The sequence below is a fragment of the Gymnodraco acuticeps genome, unplaced genomic scaffold (assembly GCF_902827175.1).
Source record: "Gymnodraco acuticeps unplaced genomic scaffold, fGymAcu1.1, whole genome shotgun sequence".
NCBI classification, from domain to species: domain Eukaryota; kingdom Metazoa; phylum Chordata; class Actinopteri; order Perciformes; family Bathydraconidae; genus Gymnodraco; species Gymnodraco acuticeps.
Genome location: NW_022989894.1, coordinates 1,074,565 through 1,088,711, shown reverse-complemented (window position 1 = coordinate 1,088,711; position 14,147 = coordinate 1,074,565). Strand labels below are relative to the sequence as shown.

Here is a 14,147-nt window from a genome sequence, read left to right as displayed (position 1 = left end):
AATGCAGTCCCTTAAAGAGAAATAAGACGTTGGAAGCTATTAAAAAGGTACTCAATATAAACTCATTTGAAAGGCCTTAAATTTGTTTGTCATCTTACTTAGAAGAAACCTTAAGACAAGTCTGAAGCTGTACGTCATATCATTCTGTTATGACATTTGCAATAACAATACCTCCTCAAAAATATCCATTTCTTATATATATATATTCCTCTAAAATATAAAGGTGGCTCAAAGGCGTTCAATGTTTGCAATGCACACAAAAATGCACTAAAATCAAGTGCAGTCCTGCTCCCAACAACAGAGTTATATAGAGGTCAGTCATGGTGCAGATGAAGGTCTTTTCAAAATAGCATGGTATATTTCTGTGGATCGATAAACCCCAGTATTATCCCAGAGGTCGGATAAAGGAGCGCGATTGGAACTCATAACGTCGGCACTGCAGGAGTATTACTAGTAATGTGTGGTGACAAAGATAAAGCAGCATGGTGATTATTCCGTATTACAAAAAGGGACAGGTGGATGTATGTGAAGACTGAGACACTGCCTGGTCTCTGAGTCGAGTAAATATAGCCGTGAATGTAGAGCTGAGGAATGTGACCAGGATAGCACAGAGGCTGTAGTCCAGCACACAGAAGCTGCTGCTGGAGACTTTCATTTGGATCAATAATCTTTGATAAACCAGCCGTTAAATCCTATATAGTGTCACTTCACCTGATCAGCCCTATTTCACTGATACCACACTTTTCACTCATTAAAGCCAACAGTCTTAAGATGAGTCTATTACCACCTTCCAAATCTCTGAGTCTTTACCGAAAGGGATAATATCAGCTCCCTGCTTTTGGTGCAGACTAAAGATTAATTTTAAGATATTACCTACGTGCTTAATGTGGAAATATTATAAGTGATGGACTTAAAATGAAGCTACCCAGAGAAGAGCTCTTTAAAGAGTTATAATGGACAAGTGCACAATGGGTTTAATCATCTGTTCATTTAGCATTTCTGAATACCTGTGTTCCCTCTTGCATTTCAATTAGCTGCTTCTGATTCATACATTTTGTGTGTCGGACGGATACAAATAGTTTTCATTTCTCTATTGTGCCCTATCTAATGGATGTAGCTTGTCATTTAAGTCTCAAATGACTATTTAAATCTCCTTTGGAAGATAAGAGTATAAATAAAAAATATGAACTTGCCAGTCAGATAACAATTTAGCTAAATGAAAGCAAAGTAAAAGTGGAAATCCAGAAAAAGTCTTAATTATTGTTTTTTTATCGTCCTCTTACATAATAACCACGTGAAAATCTGATATTGCTCCCAAATCTAATTAAGGAAATGACTAAATAAAAAATAAAAATGAATTCAACATTTTTGTATTTAAGCAGTATACAGAAAGCAGCAGAAAGACTGAGGTGAGTACTCACATAAGTAATATTCTTATAACGCGTTATTGCATATAATCCTCATCATGCAGTATTATTTGTCCCCTCACTGTCAAAAAAGTAGTACTCTAAAGGATTTCTACTTAGTTTTTCTCTTGATTATGTCCCATCTTTGTCACTATATCTCCTGTATCTTCTTTCATTGCTTTTCACTATCATCAACAAAAAGAGACGCATAAAGGGATGTAACGTGTTTCCCTGATGCTGTAGAGATCTGGCCGAGGCATACAGTACATCATGTGCTCCACCGTGTATGTGTCGCCTCTGGGTTTGTTCGTATGCGCGGAGGCTTTCAAGATTTTTCAATTCAGCGCTCAAGACTTCGCTTTCTTTCTGCTGTGGCTCAGGGGCTGTTTCGTAATTTGATTTTTACAGTGAATCAACACAGTCAAACATGTTTGGAAAGGACAGTGACACATTGAGGGCTAAAACTAGAAGATTAATGAAATACAATTATTCATTAGGGAGGGAAATGGAGAAGCTACCAGGCAGCAAAGGAAAGTAACATCCACACATTAAAGTTAAAAAACCAAGACAACAGATATTATTTGTATATTTTATTCCTTCATGAAAAATACCTTTTTATATATATTTTTTTCAGGGTTTGTTTTCCCAGTGTTGTGCATTTTCACAGTTTTAAATATTTGCCAGAACTGACCCATTTTCAAGTATTGGTGTAAAAGTCAAAGCTGAACAACAACGAAAACTGCTTTAACTACGTCAGAGCTGTATTTCCAGAAGACAAACATACATAGTCGCTCGTATTATCACATGTGCTACATTGAGGTTGTATTCAAACCATGGGACTGTGTTCATTTTTTTTTTTAAAGTAAAGTAGGTCACCCTTGAAAAAGAGATCTTTTGATCTCAAGGGGCTTTCACCTGGTTAAATAAAGGCTACAAACAAACAAAGGAAATGGCAAAATAAACTTTTGCTTGAGATGAGATGAAACCAAAAGTCAAAGGCAGGAAATAAAGGCAGGTGCTCCTATGTGTGAACCTGGGATGTTTTATTAGTTTGAATGAAGGGATGATTAGGATGAACTGATGTCTCGTAGGAGTTAATTAACTTCTTAAAGTTTTGAAACAAAGGTAGCAGCCATCAGAAGAACTGTAATGGTGTGCGTTTAGGAGAGGAGGCTTTTATCTCCTAGCTTGGCACAGACCTACAAGCAGAAATAGCAAAAGATCGTCCACATGGCTACATTTGTGATGTTTCCCTGGAAATACAAATATGCCCAATAATGTTCCTAAACAACTGAAAACAGGACTGTAATTAAGTGCCACAAGGTTCTAAAGTGCACGATGTCCTAATGCATAGTTTTGGCTTTGTCCAATTTTGGCACCTTTTGCCTTCCATACACAAACAAACAATATGTTATTCTGTGGCTTAGTAAAGGAAGCACGTAAAGCAAGTTCTTCTGTTGTGTTTACACAAAATGCACATTATAAATACAGATTCACCCACACAGACAGAAGACAATTAGAACCCTTATCCTACAATATGACATGAAATGCTGTTGAGAGTTGACAGGCACCCACTCAATGACCTCAGTTCCTCCATTGTTCTTACTCCTATAAGACACAAAAGATACATGTTACATGTATCACTTCCTGTTTATTGGTTGAACAGGCGTGTTTGTGCATATGGCTTTGCAGCATGTGTTCAGAAGGTCCACGTGCAGGGCTGATACATGAGTTCTCACTGCCAATGTGACACTGCTGTGACAATCAGATACCACGCCAGGCCTACTCCTTTTTCGCCTCAGGGTGTTTGTGCGTGTGTGTGTGTGTGGTGTGTGTGTGTGTGTGTGTGTGTGTGTGTGTGTGTGTGTGTGTGTGTGTGTGTGTGTGTGTGTGTGTGTGTGTGTGTGTGTGTGTGTGTGTGTGTGTGTGTGTGTGTGTGTGTGTGAGAGAGAGAGAGAGAGAGAGGGCAAGCTATGTCCCTGTTTTATGACAAGGACGTAACCTTTCCTGCATTTGAGAGCCAAAGAGAGAAAGCATCATGACTTATAAGCACACTAATGAAACTCCTCATCCTGCCTAAATCCATCAAATCGGATTTAACAGACACGCTCACATGAATACACACACATGCTTGTTGTGAGCATGAGACAGACACACTGTGTTTACATTTCATAACATGTAGTCCAGTTAGAGTGCTGTCCACTGTCTCCATAGGTCATTTCGAGGCTGACACAAATGCTACGTTTATACCACTGAACACAGCTTTCCCTGCTGCCTTCAAAACAAAACCACAAATTGAAATATCTTGTGGTTGACATCCATGTTGCTCTTGGTAAATGTCAGAGTTATTTTAAGCTGGCTAAATAGATTCAATTTGATGTCACCATCATATTAAAATCCATCCCTGCTACTGTGTCTGTAGTACACTTTGAGTGCGACTTTCACACAAACACTTGGACCCTGACCTTTGCTATATGACCTCACTTACATTTCACCCATGACTTTAGCTAGCCTTTGCATTGCACGACACGACTCGGCACAGTTCAGTCCATCTAGGGCATGGAAGTGTGTCACGGCAGATCTAATTATGACAGCAGCACCCCCCAAAAGTTCTCGTCTCCCTTCAGCACAGCGCCCTGCGACCCAGCCTGAAGCAGAGGCTATCGTAGTTACAAATGAGAGCGAGCAGGAGTGTCTATATGCGGCCTTGTGAGGGCTTAGCTATAAGTGAACAAAGCAGTTTAGCTGGTGGCATGAAATGGACGTAATGAACTGACCTTTGAGCTCTGGTGCAGCTATATATTGCTATATTAATCCATATGGTGCTCTGCAGAGGGTTAAGCTAATTCTCCATAGAATGTAATTTTTGTATACTACACTTCTATTTTATTCACGGTTATATTATAGTATATATATAATATTACAGTTAAACATTTTACTCGCTTTGTTGTTGAGGGCTAGAAAGGAAGATTGGTATCACTTTTGTATCTGCATGCAACCCAGTCTCACGGCATTTCGTGTAATAGTCACGAAATAAATGTAATCTATTGATTCGTGTTCACCAACACGATTTTCCCATTTGTTTTCGTGTCACACAGAACGATTTTAAAAGCAATGTTTTTCTATTGGTAGTATGTTTCGTGTCTGCACCATGTATTTTTGTCCGGTCGGGTCTTGGAAGCTGTGTGGTTCATAAAAACATGTTCTTACTCAATATACTTTGCTGTCCGCGAGGAAAATAAATGGGGCTCAGAGCCTCAGAATACTGAAATCTGTATTTTTAAAAAAAATGTTCCTTCTAGTTTGTTATTCTTTGGTGCAGACACGAAACATACTACCAATAGAAATAGCCTACATTGCTTCTAAAATCGTTCTGTTTCAGAATACTGAAATCTGTATTTTTTTCAATCTTCTTTCCTTCTAATTTGTTATTATTTACATTGCTTTTAAAATCGTTCTGTGTGACACAAAAGAAATGGGGAAATCATGTTGGTGAACATGAATCAATAGATTAATTTCGTGACTATAACACGAAATGCCGTGAGACTGGGTTGCGGATATAAAAAAAGAGGGCTAACTTAGCAAAACACTAAAAGAGTAAACACTCCCTGTAAAGCCACAATTTGTAATTTGTATACTTTGGTTTGTACGCATAAAACAAAAGAGATATTGTGCTGGTAATTTTGCTTTGGAAGTGCTAGTATGTATATTGTGTTACCTTTTGACCGAGCCATGCTATTTCCCATCATGCTAAGCTAACAGCTGGAAAGTTTGCATACATGAGAGTTGTATTGATCTTGAATAAAAATAGCATGTTTTGCTAAACGTCGAACTATTCCTTTGAAGTTTTGGTAGAAATATCACGCAAATCAAAGAACTGAGTTAAATCTTAAAATGTTTCTGTTTTGTAATAATTAAATGGACAGAATATCCTTAAGAAATGCGGCTTGGACCAAGTTTGATGGATGAGTATGTTGTACAGTTGACAGTCAGGAGACACTAATACACTGAAATAGCTGCAGCTTACTGATCTTTGTGAAAAACGTGAACTGGTTAGACTTGCATGCTAATTATTTCTTTGGTTAGAGGCAAAACACAGGAAGTTGGTGACCACAGCAAGCTTGCAAGATGTTTGCAACATTTGAAAGTAAAAACCTGGCCATTTACATAGCAAAGTTACAGAGCTCCCTAGCAGATTTTGTAATATCTTTGTTTGTTTCCTGCTGTCGCTATACTATGTTTGCATAAATAACCTTTTTACTTATATTTTGACCTCCCTTGATGCAAAATTCAGCATTTTTCTCTGCTTTTAGGAGTTTCAGTTTGCAGATTAAGCCCTTTTTTTCAAGATTAAAAGCTAAACAGACATTAAATAAATTAATATTGGTATTTAGCTGACCAGAGCTGTTTGTGTATTCATGTGTTTGCGTCTTACATTTTCTGGCAGGGACAAAAAAGGGAAACAAGCCCCACATATCAGCGGTGAGGGCTACAACTGGCAGGGCAGAGAAGTGGGTCATCTATATGCCATCCGAGCAGTCAGGAGGAAACTTGCATGCCTCCTGCTCTGCTTTTCAGCCTCAACAACGTTTGAGAGAAAGAAGGGGGAGGGAAAGGGGGAGGAGGAACTCTTGTGTAGATGAAGATTACAGATGATTGAGGAACCAACATGAGAGACATGCTTAGTATTACGGAAAGAAAGGGGGTGTTTAAAGGAAGGCAACAATAAAAAAACAACTGTTCATTTGATTGTCGAGATTGACAACATGGCAGACATCCCACTGTTTTAATTCTCCGTTTTTTAAGTCTCCAGTTGTTTTCCTTGTCTGTGGCTGCTAAATGATCACGGTATTGATTGTTTAATGTGTGCTTTGCTAACACTCTGTTACTCACTGTGGCTAGAGAGTAGGCCAGACCGGATGGATGAATCAAGAGAAGGAAAGGAAGTGAAAAGAGGACCTGAGATGGAGTGATAAATAGAAAGGAAGAGTTGTGTCTGATGTTAAATGCTACAACGGCCTATAATAGAATAATGTTAATGAAGTGAGGTTAACTGAGGTGTGCTTTTAAGTACTTTTTGTTCAAGTTGCTATTGCACATTACTGTGTTGAGTGCTATTGACGAGCGTTGGCTTTACTGGTGTTCTCTGTTCCGGTACAGAACAGCTCTTCCGTTGCATAATGCACTTGAAACACAACCAGCTGGGTTGTATAACTGTGTGTACCGTAATGCTGGTTGAACTCATGAGACAATACATTTGTCAGGCAAATGCAACTGAACATAAAATACTTGGAACTAGGATCTTCTTCTATGGTATTGTTCCTAAATCCACATATGCCAGCACCAACTGTCTGGTAGAGATGGGACAAATGACCAAAATACTGCATTGCACTTTGTTTAAGGCTAAAAAGTTTGCAGTAGAAAGCGATGTAAACTTAAGGCAGCATGGATTGAATGTCTCGCATGTTTTAAAAAAGAAAACTGAAAATCTGCTATGTCACCAAATGCAACAATAAACAAAATAAAATGCACTCTCTCCCAGTCTATAAATAAAAACACAACTGGTATTCATACACAAGGTTTGTGCATGTCCATGTATGTATCATGTGCGCAGACATGGACATGTAAATACTTAACCCACACTCACAAACCTCATATCACAACATATAAAACTGAAATAAAAAACAAAGAAATCCTCTTGTTTTTCATTTTTGCACACTTTCATTTAGCACAGTGCGATCCCGACCCAATTTGAAGGTAGAATGGTTGCAGTTTGTTCGCTCCAGTTTCAAAAGCCCCCACCTCAGAGCAACAGCTGGTCTTTCTCACAGAGCTGGTTTTATTTGCCTTTTTTTCTCTCTCGTTCAGTCTTTTTTTAAACGAAGAGGCAAAAATGAGCGGAGGGGTTAAAGCAGTGAGAGCTGGTGACGAGCAGGAACAAAATAAAAATAAGAGATGATACTGTTAAGGTATCCAAGGCCAGTCTGGTCAGTGAAACAGGTCAGTATTTGGGTGGGATGACCACCATAGGGTCACCATTCTTTGGCCGCCACATCAGCACCTGGGCGTCGTTGGCGTTGGGCTTGACCATGGCGTTGGAGAGGATGGGCTCATTCTTGCCCAGGATCTGAGGCTGTTCCTGGGTCACGGGCTCGTTCAGAGCAGCCCTGTGACCCAGAGGCTTCTCCGGGTCCACTCGGATGTGAAGCCGCATCCTCCAGCGGATTGTCTGCAGGACGAGGGTCTCTGAGGTGGCCTGGTTAACGGCCACAAGCCAGGTGGTGAAGCTCTGGTCGCGGCGGATGCTGGTGAGCTGAGGCACGTTGCTGTCGCTGACGGGCACACCCCAGGTCACGCTGGGGTAGAAATTGTCATTCATACTAACAGTGAACTTGCTGTCCTTCTTGGTGGGGCCCACCACAGTGCAGGTCTCCGTGGTGTTGCCGTACCACGGGTAGTTCACCCCATCCGAGTCGCTGATAGCCTGAATTTTGCCATCTCGCAGGTCGGGGAGCTCCCAACTTGACCTGGGAATTTAAAAGGAGACATAGATCAGGATTTACAAAGAAATAGAGCACATAGACTTAAGTGGCTGTTGATAATATAGGATCATTGCCGTATGATTAACTAAAGTCAAATGAGCAGACAGCCCCAACCAAGTCCGTTTTAATTCAAGCTACCAATTTTGGAGATAAAACTGGAAGTGAGCTTATGTAAAATTCAATAACGCCTCAATAACAAATGAAGCGTGGATGCATGCATGTGTACAGTAAGCCAAAGTTGAACTAGGAAGTTGTCTGTAAACTGAGATGGATGGCAGTTTGGGTAAAAATGCTACTGTGTGCCTTTGTTTCCTCCTTCAATGTGTGTTTGAATGTTTCCTGACCCCTCTGACTACTTTTTAGAGATCATCATTTCTCTAACTGATCCAAAAACAACAGAATTATCCTTCAAGACGATTTCTTCATCTCTGGTGCACAAGGAGATGATTCAAGGCCTCACAGTTGGATCTTTACTGCCATTTTTTAAACTGCAGAGATCAAATACAATCCAACAATAAAATACTGTGACACACACAGCGGGCGACATAAGGAGAAAGATTACCTTTCTTTCCCTGAAGCTGTAGATCAGCAGGACAGAGGAGATAAAAGTGTGATCACCAGACACATGACTTACTGCCTGCTTGGGCCAGCCTCAAATTCAGATTTATGTATTCAGTCAGGGGTTGAGATTAGCATGTCAGGCATGATAATGGCTGGCTGTCTGTGTGTGTGGGTGTGTTGAACTGTGTCTGGGTTTTTGTGTCCTGAAAAATCACTTAATCCTTTAAATCTCCTCCAAATAATACTCAGACACTTTTTGTCGGGAACTCAAATTAAATATGTTAGCTATGGATATCTTCATCTCATTCTCAGTTGGAAACTTCGTCTATTTATTATTTATAGGACTGATGTAAATCTCTGTAAAGGAAAAACGGCCATAACATGCAATTTCCTGTGCATTTCACTCCATCACTGAACTGCCTTCATGCTGGTTTGTTTGAGTCACTGAGACCTCGTCCTGTGGTACGTTGTGTAGTTCTTTACCCGCTGAGGAACTGTGATCAAAAGTGGTGAAAGGCTTGCAGAGATATGTCTCACTTCCTGTTTGTGTCTTCACAGCCAAATAGTCCACAATAAGTGCAGTGAGTGGTTGTGACAGAACCGCAGAGATGTTACAATGTAATATATAATGTAATGTTACAAAGCATTCACTCAACAAAATATCACTAAACTGCCTCGCACAGTGACTTCTGAGCATGTCAGTTATTCCAAATTATCACAGTGATATCTCGGGGGGTATTTCTGCGGATACCCGAGGGTACTTGGAAAGATTTCAGATGACTGTGACATTAAACGCTCAGTGATCATAGGCCATGAAAGCTCTTACTGATAGAAATATATAACTGAGCCAATTAGGGCTGCAAATAATGATTATTTCGTTATTGATAAATCTGTCAATTATTACTTGGATTAATCTATTCATTGTTTGGTTTATAAAATGTCGGAAAAGAGAGCCAATTTTTTATATCCTTGTTTCTCAAAGTCCAAGATCATGTCTTGTGTTTTCAGTCCAAAACACAAAGGTGTTTAGTTAGATATGATATAAAACAGGAAACAGGTAATCCCCAAATTTCAGATTCTCTAAACAGCATTTCTGCTTGAAATCTATTAATGTTTTTACTGATAATCAGATGCATTGATAAGTCGACTAATCTTTGCACCTGTAGAAGCCTATTAAGCCAAATATACCACTATAACAAAGATATTGATATATATAGATATATAGAGAGTCACACTGAATGCATCCAAAATATATCTGCTGTCTTGCAACATATAATGACGGCTTTTCTACACAACTCTACTGTATAGAAATGGATTGCACAGGCAGAAATTGGGAAGACTATGGTGATCTGTAAAAGGTTTCAAAACGTTAGGTCTGAAATGTACAGACGGCATCATTGAGAAACCGTGTGTCTACTGAGCATTGCCCATATCCTGTTGCTACTCATTTTTCACAACATAACTTTGCATGTTGCCAAGCAGAATACCAGAATACTATTGAGAGCACTTTATAGCAGATGGTGAAGTTTGGATCAATCTCTGTTGGAGTGGAAGTGAAGAAATAGGGTGCCAATTTCATTAACTAGTCAATTACTGTACAGCATGCCTCAGCACCTCGAGTGTCGTGTGCAGACTGAACCCTGCTCTGCCAAGAATGTGGGCAGGAAGCTCTGTCTCCAATGTTTACGTTCATGACTAGAGTTAACTTGCGATCTAAGAAGCGCTATACCCAATGCAAGTAAACTTTACAACAGATACATGTCCATTACTTTTTTAGTTTCACTTCTGCCACAGTTGCTATTTTTAGCACTTTTACATTTTTAGGGCAACACTAGACGCTGGGTGGAACCACACATTGGGTGTGTGTGCCTGTCTGCCTGTTAATAGATACACACACTCAACCATACAAAGCTGTACCACAGTTAAAGCACTCATTAAGACACCTACAACAAACGGCGGAAGAGAGAGGGTGAATGTGGTCAGAATCCAAAGCCAACAGAAAAATTCTCCACATTACCGTCCTCAGCTGCTCGGTCCAATTAAAGCACGCTGAAGCTTTATTTCCATCAAAGACACTTAGTATGAGACTCTCAGCGGTGAGAGCAGTATCATCTCCTGCATGCTAAATATGTCTTAAAAATTGATATAAAGAAGAAGTAGACTTTATGTGGTTGTGAAATGAATTGACTTTAATATTGAAATGATGATTATATATGAAGTAAAACTATTTTAGATGCATGAGCTACAGTGGTAGAAGAAATGGTAACACTGTACAAAGAGGGGATTTGTGTGTGTGGGTGCATTCAAAGACCCCTATATATATCTAGTGCTATATATACTGAATTTGTATCTCTTACATCCATGTTGGTTAGTTCCAGCTTGAGATCACTGATCTTCTTTGTCAGTGTGTTGCCTGTCCTTATAATATGCTGATATGATGTTTAAGATTGTTATCTTATAATGTTGTGTTTGCTTGCTGCAATTTGGACACAAATAATACACTGACTTTAAAGCTATGTTCTTAAGCACACAGTATGTGTTATAGTGCCACTTAATCATTGATCTTTAATGACATTTAACCTACTGTGACCCAGTTCTATGCCAGTGATTGTCATTTTAGAATGAAAGTCATTTTCAATGGAGAGTTCAAAGCTATTTTACATTCATTTTGTTGGTAGTTCGTTCAAACTTTTTCAGCGATCTTGAAGAATTAGAGAAAAGTAAGCCTTCAGTAGAGCGCGGAACCCAGGCAATAAGTGGGCCATTTTAGTGTTTAGGGCTTTAAAGAAGGGGCTAATTTTCTTTTTCCTTTTGTGTTACAAAATTGGATATTTCTGAATGCATCTATTTTCCTTTTATATGAACAGTACATCTGTAACAAAAAAAGTACCGGACAAAAGAGCATGACGGTTTAACTTCAGCTAGATAAAAGAGTAGATTTTCACAATACAACAATGTTGCTTAGATGAACAATTACTGAAGCAATTACTGTTAGCAAAATGTGGTTTACAAAAGGCATTGATCATCCTGGCCTTTGAGTCCAAGTCTTTTTTTGACTGTCTATTTCTTTTTCTAACACTCTCACAAACACACATGCACACACATGCAGGGCCATAGGGTTTGGGTTGTTGGGGAGGGGACTATGTCTCTAATCTTAGACGTGCAGCGCTCAAACATCCTTAGCTACAATTGCAACAGATAAAGCTAATTGTGAGTGCATGTCAGCTTGTGGTTGCCCACAACAGGATACAACAATGCTAACTAACATTACCACACACGCACTTACACACATTATTCAAATGAATAAAAGACAAGTATTAACTGTCACACTGTGTCCTGAACCATATTTTTCTGGACATTTTTCCACAGTGCTGAATATGCTTGAATTTCGTTTCCTGAAGTTCTGGTTAAAATATGTCTTCTTTAAACTTGAAATGTGTAGTTCTCTATTCTGGGTAAAAGCATTCCACACAAATGAAATGTATATATAAACTTCTTAACGAAAATACAACATAACTATTTACTTATGTTTACTTATCTGGTAAGTGATTTGTTTATTGAGTCTCAACCATAATGTGCTGAAGACATGCTCAACCCCATAATAGTAACATAGTAAAAGAGCCCCTGATACTCACATCCCTTTGTTTCCATACGTATTGTAGAACTCCATGTGGTTACAGGCTTGGATCCAGCCGATGGTCCATATCTCTTTACCGGCTACTGGCGGCACTAGGACCCGAGCAAGTGCTCGGAAGTGCGGTGTCCGGTAGCGCAGGACCACGCTGGATGACTCGTCGATGCTGGTGGGGTTGGGGTCGATGGAAGTGTTCACCTCCAGGACGGTGATACTGTCTCGGAAACTCTTGGGCTTACACCTGATACTCTGGATACAGCCCATTGCATTAAATAGCAACACAATCCACAACAACGTCCAGAGGTCTGGAGAAGAAGAAATACGCATGGAAACAGCAAGAAAATCACCACAGGTGGATCCACATCATGTTTTCCAAAAAGGTTTACCAGATTAAAAAGCGTTTATTTATAGCAGGCTGTCTCGTGAAAAAAAAGCCATGCATCTGTGCACATTTTTGATTCAAACCTTCTTTCAAAAAAGAAGAAGAAGACGGGCCAGGAACATCTTCATATTTGTAGAGCACATGCTTTCCGGTGCGTAAACGCAACTTCATCAAACAAGTGCAGAAACAGAAACTTTCCTTTATGCTTGCACAGATGTGTTCATGCTGTCTAGTTAAAAGTCATTGCTTCATAAGCGATTTTTCACAAAAGGACTTGACCTTTTGGCAACATGCATCCATTGGAAAGGTGCACGTAAAAGGCTCGGGTAATTATGAGCTAAATAATTAACTAAAACTACTAATGTTACATCTTGGCGTCAGATTCTCTTTTGTGTAATAATTTTTGTAATTACACGATTATATCTTAGTGAATGCTATATGTCCAGAATTATAATAAAAATGATGCCCAGAGGTGAATTTCACATTATATGGAGCAGCCTGATCTCCATTTAATCCGCAAAAACATAATTCCTCACAATAAAAAGTGAAATTTAGAGCGTTATCCTGAACGTGTTTATACATGTGCGGATTAACGGCCCATGCAGTGCAATTGAATGAATTGTGGGGTTTTGCGCATAAAAAACAACATGCAAAAAGAAGTCTACCTATAAAACAATTGACTGGAAAGTCTCCAGTGTCATCAGCCTGGTGAAATCCTGGACAGCTTCAGGGTGATCGGCGGCTCACAGTTCTTCGGTCAGAGAGGTAATTCCGTTATCCCCTTCACAGCCGCTCCCGTTATTTCTCCCCTACAGCTGAAAATAACGTCCCCGTCCCGCCGGGAGAGAGGGAGCATTTCCACAAGCGTTCAAATCTAGCCGAGTTTCAGCCGGAGCACCGCAACATCGAAAGGACAGCGCCGGGTCAACTTTAGCACCCGTTTCACAGAATCCATACCTAGATTTAAAAATAAATAAAACATAACGCCTCAGAACGAAGAACCTCCAGCTGTCACATAGTTCGACCGAGCCGGCAGTGCTGTCCTGTCCGTCCGCCTGAGCTGGGATGCGGTTCAGCCTAAATTCCAGCACAAGCTGTCATTTCTCCGTGCTCGTCCCATCGCTGCCACGGCAGGTTCACCCCGCTTCGCATTGGTCTATTTCAGCTGACTTGAGAGCGGCTTTATAAGTACCATCGAGACGACACTTCCGGTATGAGCTCCAGGCATGCTGGGAAATGTAGTCGCTGTGGACAATTTACAGAAAGGTGAAACAGTTCGCCTCATATCACATTCAAGGCTGAGAGCCTCTGTGTGACGTTGAAGAATATTTTGTGTTAGCTCTTTTCACACTGGCGTTTAAAATATACTAATTGTGTCCTTTCTACTGTATGTTAATGCTGTTTATTGTTTTATTAAAAAAAAATGTAATTCCATTTTATATTATTATGTTTATACTTTTTAAAGATTGGAATGCCTGAACACACTGCTGCTACTGTTACTAAACACTTTCCCAATTTGGGATCAATAAAGTACTCTCTTTCTATCTATCTATCTATCTATCTATCTATCTATCTATCTATCTATCTATCTATCTATCTATCTATCTATCTATCTATCTATC

General features: G+C 39.7%; 1 protein-coding gene across 2 annotated transcripts; it reads right to left on the bottom strand.

The window, feature by feature from the left end:
• Positions 1-1,981: 1,981 nt before the first annotated feature.
• Positions 1,982-13,667, bottom strand: fam78ab (family with sequence similarity 78 member Ab). 2 transcript variants are annotated; one of them, XM_034204647.1, is made up of 3 exons: positions 13,191-13,667; positions 12,145-12,448; positions 1,982-7,933 (listed from the first exon to the last, which is right to left on the bottom strand). In XM_034204647.1, the coding sequence occupies exons 2-3, from the start codon at positions 12,405-12,407 to the stop codon at positions 7,408-7,410; spliced, it is 789 nt and encodes a 262-aa protein (XP_034060538.1). In that variant the 5' UTR covers positions 12,408-12,448; positions 13,191-13,667; the 3' UTR covers positions 1,982-7,407. The 2 variants fall into 2 exon arrangements, with proteins under 2 accessions (XP_034060538.1, XP_034060537.1); XM_034204646.1 differs by having other exon boundaries at positions 12,145-13,667.
• Between the last annotated feature and the right edge of the window lie 480 nt (positions 13,668-14,147).

Bases quoted from the DNA above. Each gene is read 5' to 3' on its own strand.
- fam78ab (XM_034204646.1), bottom strand. From the start codon at position 12,470: ATGCGTATTTCTTCTTCTCCAGACCTCTGGACGTTGTTGTGGATTGTG. The intron at 7,934-12,144 runs GTGAGTATCAGG...TTAAATTCCCAG, and splicing joins ACGTATGGAAACAAAGGGAT to GTCAAGTTGGGAGCTCCCCG.